We start from the raw sequence: 19,801 nt of genomic DNA, 5'->3' as shown, positions 1-19,801 counted from the left end.
TGTCAAACCCCAGACGCAGTTTAGATGGGCTCGCTTTGCCACGGGCACACAAAGAGCTCCCTGGCAGGGACCGTTCTGAACATGTTTCTCATATTGAGTCAGCCTTTGTCCTCTGGAGATGGCGTAGGCCTACCCGTGCTTTATCACAGCACATCACAACTCCAAACGCACAGGCCTCCCTTGTGAGCTCACATTATGCAGCAAACAAAAGGCTGCCACAGTGTGACATGTCCAAAGGCTTGATTTAGCAGAGTGCCAAGGATAGTTTAACAGATTAAAGATGCAGTGTAACAAATACAACAATGATGGAGTAAAATTGCATCATTGTGGTCTGGTACAGCAAGTCTAGATTGTTGTATAGTGGTCACTTATACAGAAATTCACACCTTCCTGCTATTCTCTTTAAGTTATATATTATAAACACTGCACACTCTGCACAATTTTTCCTTAAAAAATATTTTCATTAGGGATGCATGGTATATCGGCGACCATATCGGTATCGGCCGATATATGTTCATTTTTAATTTTATCGTTATCGGCCTGATAAGAAAATTTGTCCGATATATTAAAGCAAATAAATAATGGATTATTTCCTTCAGCTGAGACACTTCAGATGCGATTTAAAGATGTTACTTGAAATATGATTGAAATCACTTCAAAAAGGAAAATACAGTTAAGTGCAACCTACAGCGCAATTCTCTCATATAAGCTACATAATATTATGAGAACATTATAATTGTGTGCTTGGGACATGAATTTTTAATGCTGAGACTTTTATTTTTGTAATCAGGATCTCAATAATTATATGTAAATTTTGATTTAGATTAATATATTATCGGTTAATATATTGGTTATCGGCTTTCAAATATAAAGAATTATCGGTTATCAGTATCGGCCAAAATTTTACTATCGGTGCATCCCTACTTTTCATAGCTCAATTGAAAGAACAATGCACTTGAAACACCAAGGTCATGAGTTTAATTCCCTCAAAAAAAAAAAAAAAACTCTTTAATGCACTAAAACGACCCATCTGTCGAATGCATAAATGTAAATGCCATTTTAAAGAAACTTAGAAAGTTTAAATGAATCAAATTCTAAGCAAAATAATTAAATTTGTACTTACAAATGTTTTGAAAAAGTTCATAACTGACTTTTCAGCTGTTTTAATGTCCTCAGGTGGGTTATTTTCTTCTGTGACTTCCACAGGACTGGGTTTGAGAGCTTCACCCTCCGGCTCCGGCTCCGGCTCAAGCTCTGTGCTGGTCTTTATGTCCACTGGATCCTATAGACAAATCCAGAGAATTAGCCCTTGGAAATGTGTTACAACCCTTACAGCTGATGTGCAATAGATGCATTGAAATAGGGGCACAATTCCATCCATGCCTCTGCCTACTCGAGCCAGCAGCAACAATCATCCTATTATTAACGCCTGTTTCCCCCCCTCACTCATTGATATTCAGCAATGTGCTGGACTTAAAGTCTGCGTGTGCTTTATGTTACAGTAAAAAGTGTCATATTTATATTACAGTATGTGTTTGGCTTGTTATATTTTACTGGCAATCACTTTTAGAAAACTTAATGTTGAACATATTACAGACTGATGACTGGTGTACAGTAGCTCTTCATTAGATACAAGATGTTATTTGCATTTCAATCAAATTTAAAACAAGAAAAAGACAAAACAAACACTTGTGTCTGAGACAGTTACACTACTGGTCAAAAGTTTGGAATAATTACACTCTAGAAAAATGCTGGGTTAAAAACAACACAAGTTGGGTTGAAAATGGACGAACTCAGCGATTGGGTTGTTTTAACCCTGCGGTTGGGTTAAATGTTTGCCCAACGTGCTGGGCAGTTTTATTTAATTCAACTATTGTATAAAAATTACTGTATTTCTTGCTTAAAATGAACCCAAAATTAACAGTTATTAATAAAAGTTCAATGAATAATAATGAAACAATAATGATTCATTAAATTGCTTATTAATAAATGTACACCTTTTGATTATTATTGTTGCCTCTAGTAATTATGTGTCTAATTTTTAATTTCCAACCTATTTTGGGTTCATTTTAAGCAAGCAATACAGTCATTTTTAAACAGTAACTGGGTTTAATAAAACTACCCAGCATGATGGGCAAACATTTAACCCAACCGCTTGGTTAAAACAACCCAATCGCTGAGTTTGTCCATTTTCAACCCAACTTGGGTTGTTTTTAACCCAGCATTTTTTAGTTTAGGGTGTAGGATGTTTTAAAGTTCTGTTCACAATTTGATCAAAAATACAGTAAAACAGTAATATTGTGAAATATTATTACAAGATAAAATAATTATTTTCTATTTGAATATATTATAAAATTGTATTCATTTCTGTGATGGCAAAATCAATTTTCAGCATCATTACTCCAGTCTTCAGAGTCACATGATCCTTCAGAAATCATTCTAATATTCTCACAGTTTGCATACAAATATTAAGCAGCAAAACTGTTTTCAACATTGATAATAATAAGAACCATTATTAAAAACTGAGCACCAATAATAATTGAGCAGCAAATCAGCATATAAGAATTATTTCTGAAGGATCATGTGACTGATCATGATGATGCTAAAAATTCAGCTTTTTATCACAGGAATAAATTACAATTTAAAATTTATTAAAATAGAAAACAGTTACTTTATATTGTAATAATATTTCACAATATTACAGTTTTTACTGTATTTTTGATCAAATTAATGAAGCCTTGGTGAGACTTCTTTCAGAAACATAAAAAATGTATTCAAAAAGTTTGATCGGTAGTATTTATAGAGACAACACAATAATCCAACATGATAAACTATCAAGTGTTATTTTTTGATGCAGTAAGTTTCGACGACACTTTCAGGAACAATTCATGTTAATTTTGTGTTAATCGATGACAGGCATCTTGAGGAAAGGATTTTGAGTGAATCGCATGCGGTGAGTTTGTCCATGCAGTGCCTTTCTCGTTGAAAGAACATCGTTGTTGTAACTGACCTTATTCAGACATGTGAACTCGTCCGGGCAAACCTCAATTGTGATGTGAATAGTGCTTTCATCAGCACATACATCTACACTGAGTGGCTTATAGGAAGCATCTTCTAAAGCCTTAGTGCAGATGGACTTGAGTTGGGAAAGAATTTGAGTAGATTCTGCTGAATTACATTTACTTTTAGTGAGCGCAGGTTCTTCTGAACGTCCACTATGGGCAGAGACGTTCAGTGGTCGAGCCGGTTCCTCAATAATCACCCAACTTTCCTCATCTACAGCTGCCTTTCCATTAGCATCTAAGATGAATTCGAAAGCGGCAGGGGACATTTCTTCTTCAGCAACCAGCGCTGGTTCCACAGATGTTGTTAATGGTTCCTCTACAACGACCAACGACTCCTTGAAATTGTTCCTTAGGACTTCTGTATCATTTGCATGGCACACTGTTTCTTGTTCCTGAGTAATCTGCAAGATTTCCTCAACAATATCCGCAATTTCTTCAGCAACTAGCAATGGCTCCTCATTTCCAACGACTGGTTCCTCAACAGGAGACAGGACCTGGACAGTATCAACTGCTAATTTTACAACTGAAGACATGCCGTGCACAATAGAACTATCAGATTCATCAGCTACTTTAATCAGTTTTTTGGAAATAGGTTCAAGTTCATCAATCATATGTTTGGTAGCTTCACACACTGGAACGTTCTCACATGCTAATTGTTCCCTTTCATCTGATATTATGCTTTCAAAAATTTGAATAAGTTCCTTTTGTTCTAACAAGGCCCGTTCAGCATCCACATTCTTAGGTTCTTCATCTTCTGGAACCTTAGCGTCAATCGTTGGTGGTTCTTCAGATTTTAGATGTACCTCACTGGCTTTTCTTGTAACTGGCTTTCCACTTAGATGTTCTTCAGCAACAGCTACTGGTTCTTGTATAGCGTGCAAATCTGGTAGGACCTCCAAGCATGTCTTGTCTTCAACATTCGTGCTAGATGACTCCATCGAGAAGTTCTTTGTCATTGAGCTTAGGCTTTCGGGTTGTGCGGGAATGGCGTCAACCAATTGCAGTTTAAGCTTTTCCGCGACCTCTTCGAGAATCTCCTTTTGGTCTGAATTAATGAAGACTTTATCCTTTTGGAACGAGAAATTGGTAAATGTGAATCAGAATGCACTATTTTTGCGATTTACGAGGATTAGTTGTTACCTGGTGGATGCTCTGCAGAACACTTCAGGTATCCATCCAAAAATAACCATGAGCTTTAATAACAACACATGCGATGTATTCTATTAACATACTAAAACATTCTTTATTTTATGATGGATCTGCTTCGAACTTTTTTTACATATTGCATACTACATTTTCCAATGTCAAATAATGGTAACACTTTAGTTTAGGGTCCAATTCTCACTATGAACCACTTGCTTATTAGCATGCATATTACTAGGATATTGGTTCTTTATTAGTACTTATAAAGCAAATATTAATGCCTTACTCTGATTGACCATATTGTACATCCCTTAATCTTACCTAAACTTAGTGTTAGTTCACCCAAAAATTAAACTTACCCCATTGTTTACTCACCCTCAAGCCATCCTAGGTGTATATGACTATCTTCTTTCAGATGAGCACAATCAGAGATACATTTAAAAATATCCTGGCTCTTCCAAGCTTTATAATGGCAGTAGATGGGGGGCATGATTTTAAAGCAAAAAAAGTGCATCCATCCATCATAAAAGATATCCACACTGCTCCAGGGGGTTAATAAAGGCCTTCTGAAGCGAAACGATGGGTATTTGTGAAAAAAAATATCCATATTTAAAACTTTATTAACTATAATAACTAGCTTCTGGCAGACGGTTGTACGCAACGATTTGTGGTGGAAGAGTAACCTCTGACCCAACACGTGATGTAATGACGAATGTGGAAGCGCAGAGGAAAACAAAACACCGTTCACGAATTCGAAGTCTAAAATGAGGAATTTTAAAGAGAAATGTTGGAGGATTTCGATATAAGAGAAAAGGGACCTTGAGTTTGTTGCCCAACCCTATTTGTTTTTTTATCTGCGAGAGGCGCCTAAGCTTACGATACTCCTACATCCTAGCGTCAGAGGTTACTCAGTATGGTCGTCCTCTGGAAGCTAATCATTTTAGATGATTAAGTTTTAAACATGGATATTTTTCCTACAAAAACTTTTATTAACCCCCTGGAGCCGTGTGGAGTACTTTTACAATGGATGGATGCACTTTTTTTGGATCCAAAATCATGTCCACCATTCACTGCAATAAAGCTTGGAAGAGCAAAGACTATAGAATAACACAAGACGTGTCACTCGTATTGTTTTGAAGGGGAGAAAGTGTAACGCGCAATATGGCGGAATAAGTCCCGCCTTCTAAATAAGAGCCAATCGCCGACTGGTAAAGTCATCGCGTCACTTCAGCGGCCGTTAGAATCACCGGTTTCTATCGAAACAGTCAGACGCGCGCCTCCGAAGAGGTCTGCACATGCGCATTAGCTTGATCCAGCCTGAAAAATAGTTTTTTTGTCATGATTCGAGTGTTTAGAAACTACATTTATGAGCCGGTTGTTGTTAGATTTCATTGGTGATTTCAAATATGAAATTTAATCGTAAGGTTGGCGAACAGTTTGAGAATTTGATGTTTCCCCATTCAAAGAGATTGCATGATGCCCGAGAGGCGTTTCAAAGATGGCCGCCGAGTGAAATGACTTGTCTTAAAGGGACTTTGGGAAGAGTCAGGATATTTTTTTAAAAAATATCTCTGATTGTGTTCGTATGAAAGAATAAAGTCATATACACCTTTGATGGCTTGAGGGTGAGTAAATCAGTAAGTAATTTTCATTTTTGGGTGAACTATCCCTTTAGCAACTATCTTACTAAATATTAATAAGCAATTAGGAGTTTATTGAGCCAAAAATCATAGTTATAGTGAGAATTGGACCCCTAACGTGTGACCCAAATAATTTTTCTGCCACACTAACAGCAAAAATGCTGTGCAATGTGACAATCATAGCCAACCGTTAATGAGAATGGTTGATACTGAGGAGAAATTATACTGAATTAGTAAAATAATAAACAACTTTGCAACTTCTACTCACAGGCTGCACGTCAATTTTCAGATCCACCTCTGTGACCTGAACTGCGTCGACTGAATCCTTGCTTTCTGATGCAGGTTTCACAGGTTCGCTCTTCTTTTTGAACATTTTACCAAAGAAGTTGGTCACTTCATCTTCACTGGGCTTTGGGTCTTTTTTGGGCGGTTCTGCATCTTTCACGACTGTCGTTTTTTGCTCTGGTGTTGTTTCTACATGTGCGGGTCCGTTGGGTTTACTGCTGTCTACCTCCTCTTTTACTGGTGGTTTTGGTTCATTTTTGATGACCACTGGTGGGGTTTCACTCTTTTTCTCCACCACTGCTTCTTTGCTAGCCACTAGACAAAATAAAATAAAATAAATGATGTATGTAATGCACAAGGACACATAATATCTATGCGGCCTTTAGTTATCAATTTGATAATCTTTTTGACCAATAATAAATCAATACACACCCACTTCTTATGGCTTAGGCCTTATTTATATTCAGTTTAATGGTCCTGATATTTGAAGGCAACTGTCTAGTCCTGAAGTTACCGCCAAAGTTACACAAGCATATTCAACAGGACTGTGCACATGCATCTGCGTAAAGTGTGTTTCTGGCCTTATTTCAACATGCATTGTACAACTTTCATTCTCTCACGCGTGCATTCTATGACATGTATATCACTCACATCCAGCAAGTCTTTCAACAAGCATGGAAAATGTACTTGTGAGTGCACTTCTCTTCTATAAAGGCTTTGTGAAAGTGTTAGCAACCACAAACTTGCAATGCATACAAAACGCAAATTAAACATTGCTTTATCCACCATGCATCTGGCTACAACACCCAAAGTTTATACAGAGCTTTGCACCATGTTCTCGACTTGCTGAGTTAATCCAAACAATGTGAATGCCAACAAGTTTAGCTTTTGCACATCTTTACTTTGGGAGTATGAGGGGAGATACATTGGTAACACTTTATATAAGGTCTATTTTGTTAACATTATATAATGCATTGGTTAACATGAACTAACAATGAGCAATGCATTTGTTACTGTATTTACTAATCTCCGTTAATGTTAGTTAATGAAAATACAGTTGTTCATTGTTTGTTCATGTTAGTTCACAGTACATTAACTAATGTTAACAAGATTTTAATAATGTATTAGTAAATGTTGAAATAAAATGAACTAAGATTAATAAATGCTGTAGAAGTGTAGTTCATTATTAGTTCATGTTAACTAATGTAGTTAACTAATGAACCTTATTGTAAAATGTATTTTTTTTACAGCATTTATTAACCTTGTTAATGTTAGTTAATAAAAATGTTCATGTTAGTTCAAAGTGCATTAACTAATGTTAACAGATACAACTTTTGACATTAAGTATTGTATTGTAGAAGTATTGTTTATGTTAACTAATGTAGTTAATGAATGTAAAGTGTTACCGATAAGTTTAGTCACTTAAACAAAATAAATTTGCAGTATATATACATACCAGGTTTGGTTACTTCTGGAGTCGGGACTGCATGTCCATTCATTTCTCCATTCTGGACCTTATTCTCAGCATTTGTCTGGTAGATGACATTGATTAGTTTCCTGATGTGATGTTATTTTACATTTTTGTTTGAATCATGGTGCCTTGGTTTAAATATGCAAAGCTGTCTCAGTAAACACAACACTCACATGATCATCTTTAGCCGAGAAAGTCTCGCATTTTTAAAGACCTTGCCCACAGAATTATTCAAAGAATAATGGAAAAAGGGTGTTGTAAAAATTTATATTAAATCATTTATAATCTACATACAAATATCTACCAAACATTTGCTATGTAGAATATTTGTACTTTTAAAAATGTGTTTATGATATTGCTAAAAACAAGCTAACACGATTATATAAATCTTATATGCTGGAAAAGCACCAAAATAATTTTTTTGTATATACATTTAACTAAAATATTGATGTTGAAAAATAAAGTTCTGTTAAGATAAGGTAATAAATAAAACAATGTTATATGTCAACTACTCACAAAAAGAATAATAATAATAAAAATAATCAAATTAAATTTACCTTCTGTCGTTTTTTCTGAGTTGATTGCTCGTTCCCCATCTTCACTTCAAGTCAGCAACTGAATAAATCGGCATTGACATTACAGCACATAGTTATTGAATATTAATATGAGGAAAATACCCACTAAATAGTGGTTGAATTCAATAAGATCACTAAAAGTGCCAAACTGCAAAAAAACATTTTCTTCCTCAGTATTTTGTCTTATTTTCAGTACAAATATCTAAATCAAGATGCAATTCCTTAAGAAGCAAAATAAGATTTTTTATTCAGTCTTGCATTCTAAAATTAATTGTTTTCCCTTGAAATTAAGTCTATTTTTCTTACCCGATTGGCAGATGTTTTTTTTAAAGCATAAAATAAAACTTTATATCTTAAGTAAGTTTGCTTCTAAAGTAAACATATCTTGATTTAAGAATGTTTAGATACTTGAAAACAAGACAAAAGTGCATCGCTGCAGGGTGGAGTAGCTTCTGACTTGTTTTGTGAAGGTTGTAGGTTCAATCCCAAACTGGGATGATAGTTATTAAGATAATACTTCTAATTATTAAATTACTTAAATACAATTGTACATAGTGAAAATATTTGCATTTACCTTTCCACTGTCTTGTGCCCCAAACTGACAATTAAGAGTCTGTGTACAGTTTCCAAACCTCGATTACAGTAATCACCAGCGGTCTGCTATCTGTCAAGCCTGTGTGTGTACACATATACCTGTCCTAAGAGAGGGTGGGGCTCAAAACTTATTACCTCAAGACACTGTGGATGAGACATGGCCTGTGAACCCATTCGCACTGATGAACTCAGCATCATGTCCTTTTGTTTCTCACTGATGAGCTTTTCCACCTAAAAAGTGACAGGATTATAACATATGTCAAAGATAAGGCATCAGACAATATCATTCAAAGAACTGAGACAGAGAAAGTGTCAAGCTGATCTGAGAACAGCTCTCATGGGCGAGTCTGTTTTGTAGGTGTGGTTGGCCCCAAACAGGATGTGTGTAGAGGATATAAAGCAAAAAAAAAAAAGTTTATTTGCGAAGTATGACTCTCATCCAGGGCTTGAGTACAGAGTACATGATATCAAACTTAGCAACCTAAGCCTTTATTTATTTAATGATTCCTCACTTGCAGAATACATTATGACAAACACTTAATTGTAAGAGTGTGAATAATGAGAAAGGTTACAATTATAATATTTTGGTGCCAATTTATGTACACTACCATTCAAAAGTTTGGACAACTGTTTTCAACATTGATAATAATCAGAAATGTTTCGTGAGCATCAAATCAGCATATCAGAATGATTTCTGAAGGATCATGTGACACTGAAGACTGGAGGAATGATGCTGAAAATTCAGCTTTGATCACAGGAATAAATTACATTTTAAAATATATTCACAGAGAAAACAACAGTTTTAAATTGTAATAAAGTGCCACAGATTTTTCAAAGGGGCTCAAACTTCTGAACTTCACTGCAGGTGTATTGATTGGATTATCTGATCTTTACAGCCTGTTAAACTGATCAATTTAAGCTCATCATCAAACATAAAGAATTTTTTTTTTTTTTTTTGATGTGATAAACCCTGGGTTTGATCAGTCATCAGCTCCAGACTGTAAAATAAATCCTAAGGTGAAGTACCATCTAAATACAAAACATTTGTACAATGGATTGCTGTGGATTGTAGGCAAATGGAAGGCTTATGTTTAATGACATGGAAGCTATATTTTGATTTCTAAGGCAAATATTCAGCAAATAATGATATATGGGATGCATTGAAATTAATTTATTTAATCAGTATATTACACTGGCGGTCAAATGTTTGGAATAATTAAAATTTTTTAATGTTTTGAAAAATGCCTCTTACGCTCATTTATTTGATGAAAAATACAGTAAAAACAGTAATATTGTGAAATATTATTACATTTTAAAAGAGCGGTTTATATTTCAAAATGTAATTTATTTCTGTGATCAAAGCTGAATTTTCAGCATCATTACTCCAGTCTTCAGTGTCACATGATCCTTCAGAAATCATTCTAATATGCTGATTTGCTGCTCATTTCTGATTATTATGTAAAAATATGTAGTTGTGCTTCTTCATATTTTTTGTGGAAATCGTAATACACTACCATTTAAAATACACTACCATTTTGGGCTAAGTAAGAAAATACAATTTAAAAAATAGAAATTAATAATTTTATTCAATAAGGATGCATTAAATTGATTCAAGTGACAGTAAAGACATTTATAATGTTCTGTAATAATTCTGTTCAGTTGAACTTTTATTCATCAAAAAATCCTGAAAAAAAAATGTGTCAGTTTCCACAAACAAATTAGCAGCAAAAACTATTTTCAACATTGATGATAATAAGAAATATTAATAATAATTTAGCACCAGTAATATTTGAGCGCTAAATCAGCATATTAGAATGATTTCTGAAAGATCATGTGACACTGAAGACTGTAGTAATGATGCTGAAAAAAGAAAAAAAATTATATATATATATATATATATATATATATATATATATATATATATATATATATATATATATATATATATATATATATAAAACAGTTATTTTATAATGTAATAATATTTCACAATATTACTTTCAAACACTTTAAAAACAATCGTAATTTTTCCAAAATTTTGTCGGCCAGAGTATGCAACTTAAAACTTTTAATTGATTAACAAGACCTAATTTTAAATATGTTATATTAACAGATTTTGACAATGATTCTCTCATTCTTAGACTATTTGGAAAATAGAGGAATACTAATTGACATGGATAAAAACAGATAAAACAGCAAATATCAAGTTTACTGTATTAATTCAGTGACGTAACCACAGTATAACTGACAGTAAATGCATGTCATTGTGATCCCTGCTTACATTCTTGATTGTTTTGTCATAAATTACCAATCTACTTGACCTTTAAGATATTTTTCTTGACATAAAATTAATTATTTTCATTGCACGAGCATAAATACAGGCTGTCCTATACAGTATATGCTGATTATCTCCCACGTTTTATTCATTCTCCAATCCTCAGACTGTCCTCTGGCAGTAAATGCAACTATTTGATTCACACATGCTTGTTTGAGCTCTCGCTTTGCCAAAGTGCACTGTAAACCCTTTAACATCTCATGAAATAAATGTCAACCAAAACACTAATATGTACAGTGCGCCGCGTTTTACTATTCAACAGAAAACATGACAACGAACAAAGGAGATCAGCAGAGAGTGAGATTTTGTCATGTAAGCGCCGTTCATGGATACAGAGTCACATTGTAAATGTACACACTGGGGGCGAAACGCAAATTCCTCTGTGGTCACTGTGAACTTGATCTGTCACCATGAAAGGAATTCTTGCGACATGGTAACAGTGAAAAACCTTGAAGGCGTTCCATAAAATTATCCAAACGACAATTGTTTTCATTAAGCTAAAAGGTTGCACAGAATGCAATAGTTTTCATATTTATCAAATTATAATTTTGGCATGCATGCTCAATGCAAATTAATGACAGCTATTAAAAGAACCATAAACCAATAGTAATGACAGTCAGGTTGGGAAAAGTGGGGAAAATTATCTCAATATTTGTCTTTGGGGCGTAACACTGTTTACAAAAAGGATGTTCAAGAAGTCTCAAGCACTAGCAACCACAGTGAGTTTGTTCAGTCAGGTTGTGTACACTGTCATTATGTTAACTAAATATTCAACAGCTTGTGTCTGGCTTGACTGTTTTACTTACCACAGGAACATTGGACACTCAGGTCACATGCTTATCCTGAAGCTGAAAGAAACAGTTCACCGAATTCTGTCATCATTTCCTGTCTTGCACTTCTTAAAAACATTGCAGAAGATATTTTGAGATCCTTTGAAATTCTGCTTAGCAATACAAAGATTCAGTTGTTTCTGAAAATGCGTAAGATAAAAGCATATAGGAAATACATAAATACATGTAGTCATGCATTTTAAAATGACAACAAGCAACAAGAAATAACCACAACAATGGCAGACTTTAAAATGATCTAGACAAGTCTGTTATAATGCTGGATTCCTATGAGAATGGTCAAGTTGAATGTAAGTATACAGGTTTGGCCCTGTGGATATTTAGAAAGTAAACAAATAGCTAAGTTAACGTGTAAACACTGTAGTAGGCCTACAATATTGTTTTAGGGGCAAAACGTGGTTAGGATGGAAATAACAGCTGTATTTTTTTCTGGTTCTTGATATAGCTAAATCTGCAGGGTCAACAAAGGTAAATAAAAGTTTTTTTTTTCGACAAACCAAGCTTGGGACATAAAAATATAAAGTTTTTAAGTCTGTGTGGAAATAAATCTAGGCTACTACTGTCCAGAAGATGTCGTAAGAGTCCTGAAAATCTTAACCACAAAGAAACTATGGATAATTTCAAGAAAAACGAAATACTTTTTAAGTCGGTTATTACAGTCAAACATTATATTTCATTCTTCCTCTCATAAAAGTACTACATTTTTGAAACGGCAACAGAACCACGCCATAACCTCATGAATACCCACGTGCTCCATTCGGGCGCCGTTCACGCGCGTGCACGCAGTCCGACTCCGCTTCCAGTTCAAGATGGCAGCCACCATGAAGAAAGGAGTGGTATGAGTTCACATAAAATGCTTTCTGTCTAGATTCATGACGATTTTTTTGCGTGCTTAGTAGCATGTTAGTGGTGCAGGAATATCTAAATAGGTGCACGAGATAGTGAGGGACGCTGGAGATTAGTTATTTTCATTAGCTAGATGGCTAACGTCAAAATTATTCATGATTGTCTGGCATATTGACATTTAACTCTTATTATTTAGGTTTACATTCATCTGTAAACAGCTGTACGTTTTCTTTTAGCTCATAAGCTATGCCTTTTTAGCTCAATGTCTGCTTATGATACTGTATGTTTATATCGTAAGGTTACAGCTTTATGCTATATTATCTTTATTTGAAAATATAGATATTCCTAGATAGAAATGCATCTATCTATGAGTTTAAGATACTGTATGATATGACGTGGAATTAATTGCTGAGTGCTTTTTACATCATATACATTTAACGCCATTATTTAATATTATATAATGTCATTAATGGCACTTCATATGTTTACAGATACAGGATGTATTATTTTTTTAGTGACTTCATACAAGTCTTTATATGTAACATATCTTTATAAGATTTGCTTATATTGGAATAAATGAGATTTAAAGGTGCAATATGTAAGATTTTTGCAGTAAAATATCCAAAACCACTAGGCCAGTGTTTATATATTTTGTTCACTTGAGTACTTGCAATATCCCACATATTTCCAACTATTTTTAAATAGTGAGAAAATTGCAATTTTAACCAAGGCTCTGGGACGTGTGAGGAGTCGCCTGTCAATTGCGTCATACCCGCGTTACCCTCGGTTTCCCGTTTTATTTTGTAGAAACCATGGAAACACCAAAGACACTTTAATATATATCATGTTTTAATATACAAGGGAACAACTGTTTTTGACCTTAAACGAATTATTGTTATATAGCTCAACACGTTTAGTTTTATTGTTTAAATCTAATTTTTTGCGAGTACCATGCTTTACCATGCCTCAGAGAAAAACACTATTTTGTGAAGTAGCTAACATAGCATAATCAGATGCAGCTTTATTTTTCTTCATCATACAATACGTTTTAAAATTAATTGCATGCCATTTATCAACACAAGCCATCCAGCATTTAATATGATATTCTAATTTCGATCTATCTTCCTGCAGTGTGTAACAGTGTCTCACAGCAGCCGCCGAGCGAATGCACAGAGTAACATTATAACATTTTTAACACACTCAAATGTATCTAATATGATAAACAGCATTGTGTTACCTCATACTCATGACCAGAAAAGTGGAAGCAGCGCCGGCGACTGTGTCATAATAAAAGTCCCGCTGCTTGTGAGGCGTGTGTTGCGCAATCGCTCCAGCTCCTCGTTCAGCTCCCACAACACTCAGTCCTGCTCTGCTTCATACTACAATAACATTAATAATCGCATCCATGAACATGATTTCTTCCCGAGTTCTGTCCCTATTCTTTTGCACCATCCGTTGAGGTGAAGACAACATGTCCCAAGATTCTGCGCTCAAACTTGTCGCCATCAAGCTATGACCTCTAGCGACCTCTAGCGGACAGAATTCTTACATACTGCACATTTAATGCAGAGTTTTGATTAAAAAAATCTCTCTTGAATCATAACAGGCAGCTGAAGATGTCAATGTAACATTTGAAGACCAGCAAAAGATAAACAAGTTTGCCAGAAATACAAATCGGATGTCTGAACTGAAAGATGAAATCGAGGCCAAAAAGGTAAATGGATGGTTTGATTTTTAAACAATTTAGACTGCATTTTGTTCAGGCAGATGCTGATCTTTTTTTTACATTTTTTTTATAGAAATCTTTACAGAATTTAGAGGATGCCAGTGATGACATCATGATGTGTGAGGATGATGCAATGCTGATCCCGTATCAGATCGGAGACGTGTTCATCAGTCACTCTCAAGAAGAGACACAGGAAATGCTGGAGGCAGCGAAGGTGACATGACCCAAACCAAACCATGAGCCTTTACTCGAGCCATGCGTGTGTTTTTATGCATCCTGCAGAGCTAGTTAGCCGTACACATTCTGGACCGCAGAATCTGTAAAACCTCTGAGGTGTTGTAGACTAGTGGATAAAGATCTGGAAAGGTTATAGGCTCAAATCTCATGAGATTTGATTCCATGTACTACAACTATTGTATCTTCGAATAAAGACTTAGGAGGATGTAAATACATGAACTTAGTTCTACTGACCATGAAACTGTATTATGCTTTATTTCATAAAAGAATATTTTCTTTTTGCTCGTATTATTTAGTTATTTTCTGTTGCATACTTGCAGCAAATCGAGTACAAAGCAACCTAACACAACATAGTTGTTGTTGGATGACCCAACTAGCTTCTAACTTTCTTTGCAAAACCAATTTTGCGTTTTTGCTAGCCAAGTGTTCAATTTGAACCCTGGTTTTACCGCTCAACATTTCTATACTGACATTCTGGTATCCACAGGAAGCTCTGCAGGATGAGATCAAAGCTCTGGAGGGTCGTGTGTCATCCATACAGGAGGTCCTTGGAGATTTGAAGGTTCAATTATATGCCAAGTTTGGAAACAACATCAATCTAGAGGCAGAAGAGAGCTGAAACCTCACGCATGTGGACTTGACCTCACAGACTGTCATTCTCCCAACAGGATATGACATTTCTACTCTAACAACAAGTTCTCGCCCTGTTTACACTGGTGACGTTTGTTGCATTTCACATGTTATGTTTAGTGAATTATCTGCAGGTGGTTTTGGGGCTGGGTCAATGAAGCATCCAGGAAGAGAGAAAGAGAGGCGTTGATGTAAAAATAAAAAAAAGAGGCAAAACATTTACATTGTTTCTTTCACTTCCATTTTTTGTCTTCGGTGGATGCTTATTATTGGCACGATTAGCATAGCGGTTAAAGTTTTGAGCTGGTAATGGAAAGGTTGCAGGTTATAATCGTTCACGTTTCCGCTCAAATATACCCATAGTGCACTTGATACAGACATTTAACTTCAGGTTATTGTACTGTGAGTTGCTTTGGATAAAAGTGTCAGCTAAATGATGTAGTAGTGTAGTAAACCCAAGGTCACTTACTTATTGTTTAATGAAATTCAATTAATATTTAATTTATTTTAAAACTTAATTACCATTTCAAAAGGTTGAGGTCAGTGAGATTTTTTTCTTTTAAAGAAATTGATATTTGCATTAAGTAGATCACATCAAAAATGACAAATGTATTGATAATGTTAAATTATAATTATACTGTTTTTAACATTGATAATGATAAGAAATGTTTCTTGGGCAGCAAATCATCATATTAGATTGATTTCTGAAGACTGAAGTAATGATTCTGAAAATTCAGCTTTATCACAGGAATTAATTATATTTTAAAATAGATTATAATAATACTTTTAAATTGTTTCACAATAAACTATTACAAACTATCACAGATTAAATAAATTTGATCAAATAAATGCAGCTTTGGTGAGCATAAGAGACTAGTGGTGTGTATTTTAAATTATTTTATATGTGAAATAGTGATATACATTTTTTTATTTATGTTAATAGTAATTAAATGTAATATTTACATTTCATTTAAGCAGATGCTTTTATCCTATGCAGTTTACAGATTTGAATCCAAATTAAGAAACATTCAATTTGAGCACTAGAATAGAGCAGCATTTGTTTTAATTTTTCGATAGGTTTAAAATTGTGAAGTGAAGTTCGGATCTTTGAGTCTCGTTCAGCAAAATGAACAAATCTTTTTTAAGTCATTTTATTAATTTCAGCAGCATATAATTAAAATGTTAAATGCTAATAGACAAATTCCCCAACATCAATTTACGCAAACATTGAACATATTTAGAATAAGAAAAAACTATAACCATAAATGATTAGTTCACCAGAATGGAGTCTTCGGGTCTGAGTCGTTCGTTCATCAAAAGTTATGGAAAAGAACTATTATGACACAAATTTATAAATTGATACAAAAAATGCATCACGTAACTTTAAGAAAGAAGCAAAAAAAAAAAACTATGTGCTTGTTTTTAAGGAAGGTTGGGAATTATTAACTAATTTCTGGATGTTACGTCACGTGACAAAAGAAGGAACGACTCAGACCTGAAGAGGTGAACTAATCATTTATGTTTCCTGTAGGGAATGCATAGCCTCAAGCCCCATTCACACCCCCAGCGACTTTTTCGCTGCATGTCGCTAGTCACCGTACTGTGAAGTCACTTATGGGCGTTCCTGCTGTCGCTCTAATGTCATTGGTAGACTGCACGTCTGATCTTATCTATAGAAAATGCAATCACAAATGATATATTAAACTAAGAAATCATTCTATGTTGACTAGGAATTAGGCTTAAAATAATTAAAAGTAACATTCTGCTTTTGTAAATCATGAACTACATTAACAATCATTCTATCAACAAATTCATTCTATCAATAAACTCACTCATACTGTTACTAAAACGGCATTTGAATTTGACAAAAAATAGATTTTCTTGTCCTTAATAATCAACATAATTCATGGGGAAACTATAATATGAACTGCAGCAGTGTTAAACTGCTCACAGCGTCATATATTTAATGGGTTAGTTCACCCAAAAATGAAAATTCTGTCATTTATTCCTCACCATCATGTCGTTCCACAGCCGTAAGACCTTCGTTCATCTTCAGAAACACAAATGAAGATATTTTTGATGAAATCCGATGGCTCTGTAATGCCTCCATAGGGAGCAATGACATTTCCTCTCTCAAGATCCATAAAGGTACTAAAAACACATCTAAATCAATTCATGACAGTGGTTCAATATTAATATTATAAAGCAACAAGAATATTTTTTGAGCGCCAAAAAAACTAAATAACGACTTATTTAGTGATGGCCGATTTCAAAACACTGTTTCAGGAACCATCGGAGCACAAATGAACTGATTTAAATATGTTTTTAGTACCTTTATGGATCTTGAGAGAGGAAGTGACATTACTCCCTATGCAGGCCTCACTGAGCCATCGGATTTCAACAAAAATATCTTAATTTGTGTTCCGAAGATGAACGATGGTCTTACGAGTGTGAAACGGCATAAGGGTGAGTAATTAATGACAGAATTTTAATTTTTGGGTGAACTAACCCTTTAACTATCAATGTATGAATCAAACTCACAAGATATCATTTTATCATATCCATGTATGTGATTATAATCATATAAAACAGTGAAATCGCTGCAGAACTCTTCCTGTCTGTCTGGCCTGCACTCGAGATGGTGACGTGAGCTCCAGAGAGCCTTAAAAAACTGAGCATTAAAAATCTGTGACATTCATGTGTTATTTGCACAATATGTTTCATTAGAGAGGACATCATGACCTGCATGATTTGTTTATCACATACATGGTGTATTCTGTTAAGTAAGAAATATATTTATTTCTCCCTCTAATTGCATCATTATAGAGTAAACATAGTCACTACGCGGTGGCAGAACTGTGCTATTTGGTCTATAATAGTGAGTGTTGAATTCCAGCTGTTGATTGTTCATCTGTATAATCAGATGTTGGTCTGGTCCCTGCTGGAGCAGGAGTGCTGGCACTGCTGTAATTAAAGGGAGCGTGTGAGTGTGACCTGACCCCGCTAATAAAATATCAGATAAATGAATGGAGTTCAAGGCTTTGGTGGCCGATCCCTGGAGAATCCAGATCTCAATTAACGTTCTTCTGCAGTGGCCATAAAGAGAAGCTCCACTCACTCTCATTCTGCATTCCCACACAACCTCTTCTTCCTTCCTTCATTGCTTTCCTTTTTCCTTTATTTCAATTTCTTTCCTAACTTCATTTCCTTCCTTCCTTCCATCATTTCCTTCCTTGCTTCATTATTCCTTAATTTCCTGCTCTGCCTTCTTTATTTCTGCTTTATTTCTTTCCCATCTTTCCTTCATTCATGTACTCTTCCTTTATTTCTTTCCTTCACCTTCATATCCATAATTTTGTTTCCATATTCCTTCATTTCCAGCTGTCCCTTTGTTCCTTCTTTCAGTGCTGCTTCCTTTTTTCTTAATGTCTGAGGAATTCAATTTTATTTCCTTCATTGATATCCTATGTTCCTTCATTCTCTTTCTTAATTTTTTTTATTCCTCTCATCCTTTCTTTTCTTGTTTCTTCATTTTCTGCTTTCCCTTCCATCTTCCCCTGCATTTCTGACATATTTCCTTCTTTTCTTCCTTCACTTCTTTTATCACCTTCTTCCTTTATTTTCTTAATTTTTCTCTTTCTTTCCTCCTGCATTCCTTCCTTTCTTCATTTCCTTTCTCACTTCCTTTTCTTCCTACATTCCTTCCTCCCTTCATTAACATAATTTTCTTGTTTCCTTCTTCCTTCATTTCCTCTCTTCCATTATTTCCTTCCTTTTCTTGTTTCATTATTCAGTAATTTTCTGATCTGCTCTTTCTTTCTTTCTTTCTTTCTTTCTTTCTTTCTTTCTTTCTTTCTTTCTTTCTTTCTTTCTTTCTTCTCTTTCTTTCTCCTCACTGTGTTTCTTCATTCCTTCTGCATTTCTGCTATATTTCCTTTTTTCTTCCTTCATTTCCTTTCTTCCTTTATTTCTGTCCTTCCTTTTCTTGTTTCAATATTCCTTCATTTTTACTTTTAACTCTTTCTTTCTCTTTCTTTCTTTCTTTCTTTCTTTACTTGCTTTTCTTGTTTACCTCCCTCCTTCCTTCCCTCCTTCCGTATTCATTCATTTCCTGCTGTCCCTTCATTCATTCCTTCTTTCTGTTGCTTCCTTTTTTCCTTAATGTCTGCTTTATTTCCTCCCTTCCCTTTCTTCATTAATGTATGTTCCTTCATTCTTCATTTTCTGCTCTCCCTTCCTTCTTCACCACATTCCCTCTGCATTTTTATTTTCTTCTTTTACTTTCTTTCTTTCTTTCTTGGTCCTACTTTCCCTCTTGCATCATGTCTTTTAATTATTATTCTTAAGAGCTTGTTATTTATGCGTTAGTTTCAGTAAACACTCCATTTAGCTGCCAGACATTGAGC

The 19,801-nt window shown here is 34.7% G+C and overlaps 2 protein-coding genes across 4 annotated transcripts in view; one reads left to right on the top strand and one right to left on the bottom strand.

Moving 5' to 3' along the window:
- Positions 1-12,745, bottom strand: part of bcas1 (brain enriched myelin associated protein 1) — a 20,712-nt gene extending 7,967 nt beyond the window's left edge. For all 3 annotated transcript variants that reach the window (XM_067371953.1, XM_067371955.1, XM_067371954.1), the window contains exons 1-7: positions 12,705-12,745; positions 11,915-12,078; positions 8,754-9,004; positions 8,162-8,219; positions 7,590-7,665; positions 6,117-6,448; positions 1,124-1,282 (exon numbers count right to left, since the gene is read on the bottom strand). In XM_067371953.1, the coding sequence (XP_067228054.1) occupies positions 1,124-1,282; positions 6,117-6,448; positions 7,590-7,665; positions 8,162-8,200 (606 nt within the window). In that variant the 5' untranslated portion in view covers positions 8,201-8,219; positions 8,754-9,004; positions 11,915-12,078; positions 12,705-12,745. The remainder of the gene's footprint in view (positions 1-1,123; positions 1,283-6,116; positions 6,449-7,589; positions 7,666-8,161; positions 8,220-8,753; positions 9,005-11,914; positions 12,079-12,704) is intronic.
- On the top strand, positions 12,657-16,251 carry pfdn4 (prefoldin subunit 4). Its single transcript, XM_067371956.1, has 4 exons — positions 12,657-12,792; positions 14,409-14,516; positions 14,602-14,742; positions 15,253-16,251. The coding sequence occupies exons 1-4, from the start codon at positions 12,766-12,768 to the stop codon at positions 15,382-15,384; spliced, it is 408 nt and encodes a 135-aa protein (XP_067228057.1). The 5' UTR covers positions 12,657-12,765; the 3' UTR covers positions 15,385-16,251.
- Positions 16,252-19,801: the final 3,550 nt, after the last annotated feature.

The sequence above is a fragment of the Chanodichthys erythropterus genome, chromosome 20 (assembly GCF_024489055.1).
Source record: "Chanodichthys erythropterus isolate Z2021 chromosome 20, ASM2448905v1, whole genome shotgun sequence".
Lineage (NCBI taxonomy): Eukaryota > Metazoa > Chordata > Actinopteri > Cypriniformes > Xenocyprididae > Chanodichthys > Chanodichthys erythropterus.
Note: the sequence above shows the minus strand (reverse complement) of the source record. Positions and strands in the feature narration are given on the sequence as shown.